Source organism: Delphinapterus leucas, chromosome 2 (assembly GCF_059928025.1).
Source record: "Delphinapterus leucas isolate spDelLeu-1000000601 "Yukka" chromosome 2, BTC_Dleu_Yukka2, whole genome shotgun sequence".
NCBI classification, from domain to species: Eukaryota; Metazoa; Chordata; class Mammalia; order Artiodactyla; family Monodontidae; genus Delphinapterus; species Delphinapterus leucas.
Window position 1 is genome coordinate 23,882,763 of NC_143130.1, and position 12,163 is coordinate 23,894,925.

The 12,163-nt window shown below is 46.6% G+C and overlaps 1 protein-coding gene across 1 annotated transcript in view; it reads left to right on the top strand.

Moving 5' to 3' along the window:
• The window catches only part of ITIH5 (inter-alpha-trypsin inhibitor heavy chain 5), an 83,843-nt gene that overhangs the window by 60,400 nt on the left and 11,280 nt on the right, over positions 1-12,163 (top strand). Inside the window, exons 9-13 of the mRNA XM_022580257.2 lie at positions 2,883-3,192; positions 4,173-4,729; positions 7,560-7,613; positions 9,556-9,672; positions 10,397-10,774. Coding sequence (XP_022435965.2) covers positions 2,883-3,192; positions 4,173-4,729; positions 7,560-7,613; positions 9,556-9,672; positions 10,397-10,774 — 1,416 coding nt within the window. The remainder of the gene's footprint in view (positions 1-2,882; positions 3,193-4,172; positions 4,730-7,559; positions 7,614-9,555; positions 9,673-10,396; positions 10,775-12,163) is intronic.

Here is a 12,163-nt window from a genome sequence, read left to right on the forward strand (position 1 = left end):
CGTGCTGGATGTGAGTTCCTTCAACCCTGGACACAGAGCTGACTTCTGCTGTTACATCCATCACTAGGACAGTGGATGCGTGGCAGGTGCTCAGTATTGGAGTGTTTATTGGACCTGAACCTGACCCTTTGACACCTTTCTTAAAGGCCCCTGTAGAGACACCATCTCCTGGGTGTCTCAGATAATTCTGCTTTGGATACCTGGAAACATAGAAAACACCCATTTCTGTCCATCCTCTTCCATCTGAGTTTCTCATTGCTCATATATTTGTTATTTTCCACCCAAGGCAAAGTTCTGGTTTCCCAAATGAACTTCATTTGGGACTTGATCTTGTTTGGATGGAATTTCGATTTACAGATGGGATTTCCTACCAGTCTCTACAACAACACGATCCAGTTAATGTTTTACTGGTTGATAGGAGAAATGAAAGGTTATATTTAATATTATAGTGATGATCTACAGCAGGAAGTTGACAAGATGGTCAAGTCTTTGAGGGAAGAAACTCTCCTTCATCTTTGTTTAGCCCCTGTTTCCTGTCATAGCTCCCGACCTACAGTGCATACTCAAAGAATATGCATTAAAATTATTTGAATGGTTCTGCTTGCTATGAGAATCCTTTGTGTGTGGGAGGTGGAGATAAAGCTTTAGAAAACAGTTGTGTGTATTTTGGAATCTAAACTATAGAAACCTTATTGGTTTCCTTTATTTTTTCTTGGTACTTCATCGTCCCAACCTCTGCAGGTGAACAGAAAATTAATCTACTTCTCTCAGAAAAGTGTCATTTCAGGAGATGAGCATAGATTCTGAAGCCAGACTGTCTGGATTTGAATCCAGCTCTACCAGCTATGAGTCATTTAACCTCCCTATACTTCAGTTTCCTCATCTGTAAAGTGAGGATAATAATGGACTTGTTATTAGGATGAGATGAGTTAAAATGTTTAAAGTACTTAGAACAGTGGCCGCACATAGGAAGTCCTCTCTAGGTGTCAGATATGGCCATTTTACCCAAGTGATCCCTCTTGCTGGTGCACTTGGGTCCTTTGATGACCCTGGGGGAGCTCTTGGCGGAATGGTTGTGTCAGCTCCCTGGGGAGAAAGCCCCCCTGCCGTTGTTAAGCGTGCGGGAGATGCCCCAACTTAACGGACGTTCAGTACCAAGCCGTGCTGTGCTTTGGTGTCTTGTGTAAGAAAAGCTAAGTGTGTCCTTTGCCTGGGCTCTCCTGGGCTTTAAAATGCAGTGAGAGGGCTTCCCTGGTGGTGCAGTGGTTGAGAGTCCGCCTGCCGATGCAGGGGACACGGGTTCGTGCCCCGGTCCGGGAAGATCGCACATGCCGCGGAGCGGCTGGGCCTGTGAGCCATGGCCGCTGAGCCTGCGCATCTGGAGCCTGTGCTCCGCAACGGGAGAGGCCACAACAGTGAGAGGCCCGCGTACCGCGAAAAAAAAAAAAATGCAGTGAGAGATTTGGCATCATTGTTACGTTCTAGGTTAAAGAGAAAATAAACACCTGCATTTTGGTTCATGCCCACATATCCAGAGGCAGCGTGAAACTAGGCTGGGCATTCAGAAAGGCAAGTGAGTGAACCCAAAGAAACGTTAAATACTGTTTCAGCTGTAACTTTCCCTTACGTTCGGGCCATGTGTACATCTTAAAACGAATTATCAATGTGTTTGCACAGTCACAGTCATATGTATTTTAGCCAGAAATTCTGGAGGATGTGAAGCAGTGGGGAAAATTGTCTGGTTCACTCAAATATGGTACATTTTGCAGGGAGATAAAAATCACTCCAGTCAGGGGGATGGATTGTGGTGATGGGTACACAACTTCATAAATTTACTAAAAATCATTAATTGTGTGCTTAAAATGGGTGAAATTTTTGGGACTTCCCTGGTGGTCCAGTGGTTAAGAATCCACACTTCCTGTGCAGGGGGCATGGGATGGATCTCTGGTTGGGGAACTAAGATCCTGCATACCTGTGCAGCTTGGCAAAAAAAGAAAAAAATCCCTAGCGACCAAAATGCGTGACATTTTTGGTATGTCAATAAGGCCATTAAAAAAAAACCCAGTGGAGTCAGAAAAAGGAAGTACGTATTCACGGCTGCGGTAAGAACTCTCAGTTTTTCTTGGCGATGGTAGAACAGCAGCAGCAGAGTTGAATGAAATTCTCAGCTAATCCAGAAACCTCACGTTAGCTGGCAGTTTTGACTTCCACCAGCCATCCGTCTCTCCATCCCCCAAGCAAAATACCTGTCCAGCACCTCCCACAGACACTGTCCCCTGACTTTAATCAGAGCTGCAATGACAAGCGTGTCTGAATTAGAGACGGCAGGGGTAGGAGGTGTAAACTTGAAAGCCTTCACCTGGTGGGGTCCTAACAAGCAGGGGTGATCCTGAAGGGGCAGGAAGCAGGAAAGATGACAGCAATAAAAAAAAAAAAAAAAGTGAGGGCTTTAAGCAGCACCCTCCAGCCCCAGGACGCAAGTGAGGTCACCGTGATGGTCTCCGCATTGCCACCTCCTCATCCTCTGCCGTCCCCTTCCCTCTGGGGCGCTTGCTTTCTCTGCATCCCTGCACCCAGCACCCTCCTTCCCTTTCCAAAGTGATTCTCCAAAAAGGAGGTAGAAACCGTTCACGCTAAGGGAGTGGAGACGCCTAAGCTGAGGTGCCATCAGACACCTTCAGGACAAGGTTATATAATTCTCTGCTGTTCCTAGTCATTTGCCAAGTTTCTAGCAGTCTTTGTGACATGGAGTCACCCCAGGAATGCAGGTGGCTGCTTTCCCCATGCGTCACTGCTGCAGGTGCCCGTTAAGGGCCCGAGAAGGTGTGTCCAGGTAAAGGAGGTGGCGAGGCTCCTCAGGTGTCCTGTTCTATGTCCTGCAGGCACGGATATTAACGGGGCCCTGCAGAGGGGCATCAGGCTTCTCAACGACTTCGTGGCCCACAACGACATCGAGGATCACAGCGTGTCCCTGGTCATCTTCCTGACAGACGGGAAGCCCACCGCCGGGGAGACCCACACCCCGAAGATCCTCAACAACACCAGGGAGGCCGCCCGGGGCCGGGTCTGCATCTTCACCGTGGGCATCGGGGCCGATGTGGACTTCAAGCTGCTGGAGATGCTGTCCCTGGAGAACTGTGGGCTCACACGGCACGTCCACGAGGACCACGACGCCCGCGCCCAGCTCATCGGGTCCGTGGGTCTGTCTGTGTCCTCGGGGCGGGGGGCAGGCTCAGCGGGAGGCTCGGACGTGAGGACGGACCCCGAGTCTGATCATCACTTCTTTCATGGGAGACATCACCATGGGTCTTGAAACTGGGTGGATCTGGGTTCACGTTCTGGTCCTGCCTTGTGACTTGAGGCTTTAAGACTGTCTGTGCCTCGGTCTCCCCAGCTGTGAAGTGAGGATCCTGGTCAGATGATAGAATTTAAGGAGAAAACCTACGTGAAATATTGGCAGGGCGGCTTTCACAGGTCAGGTGTTCTGTTAGCTCTTATGGTTATAACCATCTTCCTGACACTTCAGAGCACTTCCTCATCTCAAGATGCACCTCAGAGATACTGCAGGTCAGTTCCAGACCACAGCGATAAAGCAAATATTGCAGTAAAGCGAGTCCCACAGGTGGACTGCTTTAACAGTGCACGTAGAAGTTATGTTTACATCACACTGTAGTCTGTTAAGTGTGCAGTAGTGTCACGTACATGCCTTAACTGAGAAATACTTTATTGCTAAAAGATGCTAGGTCTTTGAAGTGCACTAAAACAATTTATGCCTGTATTTACTCTAATTCCACCCTGAGAGGGAGGTGGGATAGGTAACGTCAGCTCCACCTTGCCTGCTAGTTACAATGATCGTGTTTTTATGTTGAAGCACAATGGCCAGTTGAAAGTGGTCGCTGACTGCTATGTTCTGGGGTGAAGAGGAAACCAGAATTTAAGTCTGGCGAACGGCGAGGGAGCTTGTGAGATAGCAAGTTCTCCGTCACCAGTGGTGTTCGAGCTACGGCTGCACGGCCTCCTGTCTGAGATGTTCTGCTGGGTGGAATGTTGGACTTGGTTGCTTCTAAGATCAGATCCGCCCCCCCACAAGACAGCCTGTGATTTCCTCTGGGACGTGACCTGCCTGCAGCTAGTGCAGGCCCCGATTCTCCCTCTCTGTTCCTCCTCTCCAGGTTCTACGATGAGATCAGGACCCCGCTCCTCTCGGACATCCGCGTGGATTATCCACCCGGCTTGGTAGAGCATGCCACCAGGACCCTGTTCCCCAACTACTTCAATGGCTCCGAGATCATCATCGCGGGGAAGCTGGTGGACAAGGAGATGGACCGCTTGCACGTGGAGGTCACAGCCAGCAACAGTAAGAAGTTTGTCGTACTCAAGAAGGACGTGCCTGTGGAACCCCGGAGGATGGGGAACGACGTCCCGGGGAGCCCCAGGCCCAAGGGGGGTGGCCAGGAGCACCCGAACCACCTGGAGCGTCTCTGGAGCTACCTGACCCTGAAGGAGCTGCTGAGTTCCTGGCTGCAGAGTGATGAGCAGCCCGAGAGGGAGCGGCTGAGGCAGGAGGTACAGGCTCTGGCCGTGAACCATCGCTTCCTCGCTCCGTTCACCTCCATGACGCTCAAGTCAGCACCGCGGACAGAGACCCTGGAGGACGCCTACGGCACGTCGGCGGCCACAGGGCCCGAAACGGTGATGCAGAGCCTGAGGGGCGCCCACCTGCAGCCAGGTAAGAGCACTCTCGGGATGGCCCTTCTGGCTCCTTTTCAGGCCAAGGTCGTCTGTTTTACTTTCTCGTATTATAAATCTTATAAACAATGTTCTCTACCTGCAGCTCCTAGCCTTCAGAGAGTGGCTTAGCTTATGTTTGTGTTGTTATAAACCATGGATCTCTATAGAGAAATTCGAGAAAGTAAAGCCAGTCTATCGATAAATCATCAATATTGAGTGCCTCCCGTGAACCAGGCATTATTGGAGGCACAGGGATGAACAGACAAGTAAACAAATACTCATTTTTAAATGCCTTTCTATATTTTAAGTACTTCAATTATGTCATTTTATGCATACGCTTGATATTATTTTCCTGAGAAAACAAAATATTTTATTTTATAGAGAAAATGAAATGAAATTTTATTATATATTTTATTTACTCATAGTTTATTAATTTTACTTATAATTTTCTAAATTAAAGTTTTATTTTTTAAATTTTAATGATTTTGTTTAGAATTAAATAAAATAATAAAATTTTATTTTATTATAGATCTTATTATATAGGAGGAACTAAGTTCTGGATTCTCAGGAGAATCCAGAGTTTAAACAGAAATTCTTATTATCTGTCTCAGTGCCATTTGTCAGGGGGAAATTAGTAGCACCAGGAATGGGAAAAGGACAGGAAAAGTAATTCAACCAAAGCAGAGGGTTATATTCTCAGTAAAATCTGTTTATGGAAAACAGCACTTTTTTATGTGTGACATTTTTCTTAACTTCCTGTCAGGTGCACACGTCCTAAGGTGAGGGAACTGACATTAACCCTGGGCCTCATTTGATCCTCATATCCTCAACTCTGAGAATCACCTGGGCATGGTAGGGAGAGCATACGGTTAGGATCCAGACAGAGTTTCAGCTCACGGCTCCTCCTAGCCAGCTGTGTGGCTTGGGGCAGGTTTCTGAACGTCTCTGAGCTTCCATTCCCTCACCTGTAAAATGTAGATAGTAATATCTTCCCTGAAAGGTTGTTGCAAGGATTAAATGTGTAGAGGCCTTGGTATATAATAAGTGCTCTACACATATGAGATACCCTTTCCCATGAGGAGTGTAGAACTAGAAATTTATTGAAAAATTCAGACCTGACGTAGGGGTGAAAAATGATATGTTGCCTTTTTAGAAAGAGTGGAACTCGTCTTGGCAGAACTAGTACAATATTTGTTCTGATGAAAAGGATGAAAAGTAAGTTGCATGATGTTGCTAGGTCATGCTACAAGATCCATGCCACAACCAGGGAAGATGGCTTTTTGAGTAACATCTTGATTCAGTGTCAGCAACTCAAATCTCAACAGCTTCAGGAGACAGCAAACTCAAATGACACGAGACTCAGAAGGCCAAGAACACAGATGAGGGAATAACTGACTGATCGCTCCGAAGGCTTGTTAGACATAAGATTTCCCTGAAGGTGATTTTTTAGTTTTAATTTTATGATTTTTTTGAGTGTCTGTGACAATTTAAGCCTCCTCAAAGCAGCCATTCAGACTGAGATGTCGTTCCGCCTTCGTGGTCGGCCTGATTCTGTCTGTGTCTGGCTGACAAGGAACCAGTTGGAGAAGGGGGCACTTAAAAAACATTGAGGGCTTCCCTGGTGGTGCAGTGGTTGGGAGTCCACCTGCCGATGCAGGGGACACGGGTTCGTGCCCCGGTCCGGGAAGATCCCACATGCCGCGGAGCGGCTGGGCCCGTGAGCCATGGCCGCTGAGCCTGCGCGTCCGGAGCCTGTGCTCCCCAACGGGAGAGGCCACAACAGTGAGAGGCCCGCGTACCGCAAAAAAACAAAACAAAACAAAACAAAAAACATTGAGATACTGTGATCTTCATTTTCTGGGGGGGGCAAAAATCAGTTAAGAGGAGCATAATCTTAATATAGACAATTTGAAATAAGATATTAATTTTATTTTATTGACAGAAAGTAATTTACTTTTAGGTTATTCTTTAGTTGAGTGTTTATTTTTGCCTGCTGCTTTGTGAATTGTACTTACACACATGGCTATAGACCTGGATTATCGCGTTATCTTTTTCTTTTACATTCTTGTATATTTTTGGTTGTTTTAAATTGCTATTTTGCAAATAACGTACCATTTCCCATCATAACCATTTTTTCCATTCTTTCTTTTTAACTGAAGTATACTTGCTTTACAGTGTTGCATTAATTTTTGCTGTACAGAAAGTGATTCAGTTATATTCTTTTTTTGTAATATTCTTTCCCATTATGGTTTATTAGAGAATACTGAAATAGTTCTCTGTGCTATACAGTAGGGCTTTGTTGTTTATCCATTCTCTATATACAAGCTTACATCTGCTAACCTCAACCTACCACTCCATCCCTCCCCCAACCCCCTCCCCGCTGGCAACCACCAGTCAGTTCTCTATATCGTAACCATTTTTAAGTGTGTAGTTCAGTAGTGTCAAGTATATTCCCATCGTTATGAAACAGATCTCCAGAACTTTTTCATCTTGCAAACCTGAAACTCTGTCCCCATTAAACAACTTTGCTTTCCCCCCTCCCCCCATAACTATACCTTAAGAATGATAGAATATTTTCTCCTATGATATACACAGAAATCACAGACAAGAAGAATATTATCTAATTTATAGCGGAATAAAATAGTTACGCCTCGTCATTTACACCTTCACTTTGTGTTGCGAGGCCAAGAGCCTCCTTTAAAAGAGATGTGTTTAAATTGTCACAAACGTATCTGAGAGCTGTACTTGACTCCTCTCAGCCCTCTGTACCTCTCACTTCCTCCCCTTTAATGAATAACGGTGGTGGATCTCTTCCTTCTCCTCTCCAGGACCTGCTCTCAAGAAACCATACAACCCAAGGATTAAAGTCTCCAAAACCTCAGGTAAAGGAAAGAATGTGCTGGTGTCTGATTTGAGAGTTGAAACGTTTAGGAAGCGGATGACCAGGAATTTCCCGAAGCCAGTTAGAACATCAGCTCATAGGACGAGATGTGAGGACCCATATTTATTTAGTGCAAACAGGCAGCGTGGGGCAGTTCTCAAAACCAGGATCGTCATTAAACCATCACATAAACCCCATGGGTAACACAGCCCTGAGGAGCCTGGCAGGAGCCCTGATAGAAGGGTGGATGGACAGAGCTACACATGCGTCATGATTGAGCTGGAAAGACGTTTGTTTTTAGAGATCTGAAGTATGCTTGCTTCTAGCTTCTGGTGTTACAAATATCTGTGACAATGCAAGGTTTTTAAACATTATTATTTTATTATTTTCATGATCCTTGGCTTTAGAAGGGAAGACCAGATAACAATACCCTAAAATTTCCCTTGGCCATATTCCTGGGATTATAATAAAAATCTGGATGGAATAAGGACACAAGGGCTGGTTTTTATTCTTCAAATGTACACATCTGCCTTTGTAAGTCTTTCTTATTGCCTTGCTGCCGACGTGCTGGGCGTCCAGGTTCACATAGCCCAGGACAACCTGGAGGTTAGCTCTGGGGAGAGGAAACACGTGGTCTCCAGTGGGTAGCGTGTTGTTCCTTTGAACACACATGCTTTATGGAATGCAGGAAAACTTTGCTCTTGGATACAGCATGGAGTAATGACTTCCAGACCTCTCCTCTCTTTTTTGGAGCAGGCAGCATCTTTCCTTATAAAGGGATTTGGAAGATTTGAGTAGAAATAATATGGTATGAGCACAAGGAACTCTCAGAGAACTGTCACGTAGTTATATTCGTACCCACAGAGTGCCAAAAATATGGACTTTTATCTTTAACGGGTGTTATTTTTTTCACCTACAAAAGACCAGTACCTTGCATTTCTTTATTAAGTTGCCATTCACTGGGTGCTTGAGGCACTTTACAGTGAGTTGAACCAGATTCTTCCAAAGGCCCTTCTGAGTCACGCTGGGGACAGAGAGGGTGTTTCAGCAGTTCCACCAAGAACATTAATTGGCTTGTAGCTTGAAAACACTTGAACTCCTGGCGCATACCCCCCACCATATACGAATGCGTATACATACATGTACACGTAAAGTAGAGAGGAATTCAGGAACACATTGTGTTTGGTGTACAAATTAGAAACTAACGCTCCAGTCTCGCGAGAAAAGAGAATTGACATAGACTCTTGGGAAATATTTCGTCTGTACCGTAAGAGGCAAGACTGTTCATCTTTAGCAGAGGCAAAAATGAGGAGAGTGGGTAAGGGACAGGGGCCAGCGAAACTCTGTGGTCTTATCCGCGGACACAAATTTGAGAGTAGTAAAGGCGGTAGGACCCAGAGGAGGGATTGCCACTGTCATCGCTGGCTGCACCACCTGACCTCCCGTTGACTCTGTGTCCTTTACTTCTCACCAGCCCTAAACTGGGCTTGGTCATTACTACTCACGCAAGGGCTGTGTCCATCTGGCGCCGTGAATGACTCAAGGGCCAAGGCACTCTGGTCACAGGACAGGAAGTTCTCATCCCCATCTCTTCACTGGGGAGGGCAAAGGGGGAAGAAAGTGATTAGTGGAAGCCACACAGGGAATTGAAGAATGTGAGCTCAGTAGTCATGGGGAGTGTAGGGTGATGCCCCGCTTCCCTCTAAAGTTCAGTTGTCTATGTTTGACTGCAGTGTGGTGACAGGAGCATCATATTTGAATTTAGGGGACCTGCATTCAAATATTTACTTTCCACCTTCCTCGCGCAGACACGGAGGATCCGTTGTTGACAGGGTTAAGTCAATAACTCATGAGAAAATAGAAGAAGAGTGCTTACACAGAGAAGGTGTCCAATAAATGTCTTTTCTTTCTTTTTCTCTTCCGTTCTCATCCTGCTCTGGAAGCGGATGGAGACCCCCATTTTGTTGTGGATTTCCCCTTGAGCAACCTCACGGTCTGTTTCAACATCGATGGACAGCCTGGGCACATCCTGAGGCTGGTCTCTGATCATGCGGACTCTGGTGAGTTCTGCCTAGAAAGTGAAAGAACTTGAGTTTTGGGAGTGAAAAAAGAAAACCCTAACCTTCGCATTCTACCCCCCTGCTTAGTGGTGTCCCAGGGTCTCCAAATCAGGAGCAGTGGAAACTGATGGGTAAGAAAATACCGTGTCAGGGCCACACAAGAGTTTGGGGAACTATAACCAGACACTGGAACGAAAGCAGACAAACATGTCAACCCCCTTTTTTAGAATTTTTATTTATTTACTTATCTTTTTTTCACTTTTAAATTTTTATTGGCATATAGTTGATTTACGATGTTGTGTTGGTTTCAGGTGTACAGCAAAGTGAATCAGTTATGCATATACATCTATCCACTCTTTATTTAGACTCTTCCCATATAGGTCATTACAGAGTACTGAGTAGAATTCCCTGTGCTATACAGCAAGTTCTTATTAGTTATCTATTTTATATATAGTAGTGTGTATATGTCAACCCCCTTTTTATGATATTTTCACCCGAACCTACATCAGCTTCTCCTACCCAGGACGGTGGTCAAAAATCACTCATACCTTCATGCATTCATTCCTTCCTTCCTTCATTCAGTGGGCACTGAGTAGTCCCTACGTGTGAGCAGAAGTTCTTGGTTCTAGAGGTACAAGAGAGGAAGGAAATTCGGATGAGAAGCCCTCTCGTGAAAGTGGGGGTAGTTTTTCTAACCACTGCTCTCTTCCCCCCCGCCTTCAAGGCGTGACAGTGAACGGAGAGCTGATCGGGGCCCCCGCTCCCCCAAACGGCCACAAGAAACAGCGCACTTACTTCCGCACCATCACCATCCTCGTCAACAAGCCCGAGAGGTCCTACCTAGAGATCACGCCCACCAGAGTCATCGTGGATGGTGGGGACAGGCTGGTCCTCCCCTGCAACCAGAGCGCGGCCGTGGGGAGCCAGGGGCTGGAGGTGTCGGTGTCCGCCAATGCCAAGGTCACCATCGCCATCCAGGGCAACGTGGCCTTCGTCATCCTCCTCCACCTCTACAAAAAGCCAGCCCCCTACCAGCGAAACCACCTGGGCTTCTACGTCGCCAACGGCCAAGGCCTTTCTGGCAACTGCCATGGCCTGTTAGGTAGGTGGCTGCTCTCCACGCTGGCTCACAGCACAGAATTCAGTTTCCCAAAACGAAGCTGATGCTGCCCGTATCTTTACTTGGTTGAGAGTTTCCACAGGAGTGTGGTCTTTATGAAGCTCATGAAAAGTCTATTTCTTTTTCTTTTTTCTTTTCTTTTTGGGCACATGGCCAATTTTTCTTTTTGCTTTTTTTAAATACAATTTTTAAAGGTTACACTCCATATACAGTTACTACAAAATACTGGCCATATTCCCCGTGTTGTACAGCACATCCTTGAACCAGTCTTACACCAATAGTTTGTGCCTCCCACTCCCTCACCCCTCTCTTGCCCCTTCCCCCTTCCCCCTGGTAACCACTAGTTTGTTCTCTATGTCTGTGACTCTGCTTTTTTTGGTTGTTGTTATATTCACTAGTTTGTTGTATTTTTTAAATTCCACATATATAAGTGATATCATACGGTATTTGTCTTTCTCTGGACGTATTTCACTTAGCATAAGGCCCTCCAAGTCCATCCGTGTTGCTGCAAATGGCAAAATTTCATTCTTTTTCATGGCTGAGTAATATTCCACTGTGTACCGCATCTTCTTTATCCACTCGTCAGTTGATGGACACTTAGGTTGCTTCTGTATCTTGGCAACTGTAAACAATGCTGCTGTGAACGTTGGGGTGCACATATCTTTTCGAATTAGTGTGAAAAGTATACTTCTTGCTTCCTGACACTTTTCTAGAATAGGAATGGGCTTATAAACTAATTCGCACAGGCCTTTGGGGAAGGGGAGCAAAGAAATGAGGAGTCCTTCTCTCCAGGTCTGGTTCTTTACTCTCAGGGAGAGGATGCAGACACATCCCATGGCCCAGCACCAGGTGGGAGATGCATGGCCCCTCCCGGGCAGCACCCCCACGGCTGGGAGCCTAGGGCAGCCCACTCTGCCTGGCTTTGCTCCACGTGCAATTTCATGTGGGCGCTTTTCCCACAAGTAAAGAGGGAGCCACTGCCAGGGCTCAGTTTAGAAAGCAGGATTCCCTGGCACTTGAGAGGGACACGTCTCTATGCAGCTTGCCTGGGAGGCTCCTCTCCCAGACGCAGACTGCTGTCCCTTCGGCCTTGGCAGTGCCCTCACTCGACCTGGTGGATTCTGACCCTGCTTTCCACACCCTCCGTCCAGTGCACACCCACTAAGTGCACACATGGAAGGGGTCCTCCAGAGGGAGGAGAGCGGGGAAGACCGGACCCTTCTTCCCTCGTTATTTGCCCCCATCTCATCCTCACATCTCAGTAGGAGACTGGGCGTCTCTTTTTGTGGTTTGGGCATCTTTCCCGTGGTAGCTTCCAGAAGTGGAGGCCACTACCAATACACTCAGGTCTCTCCTCCCCACACCCTCCCT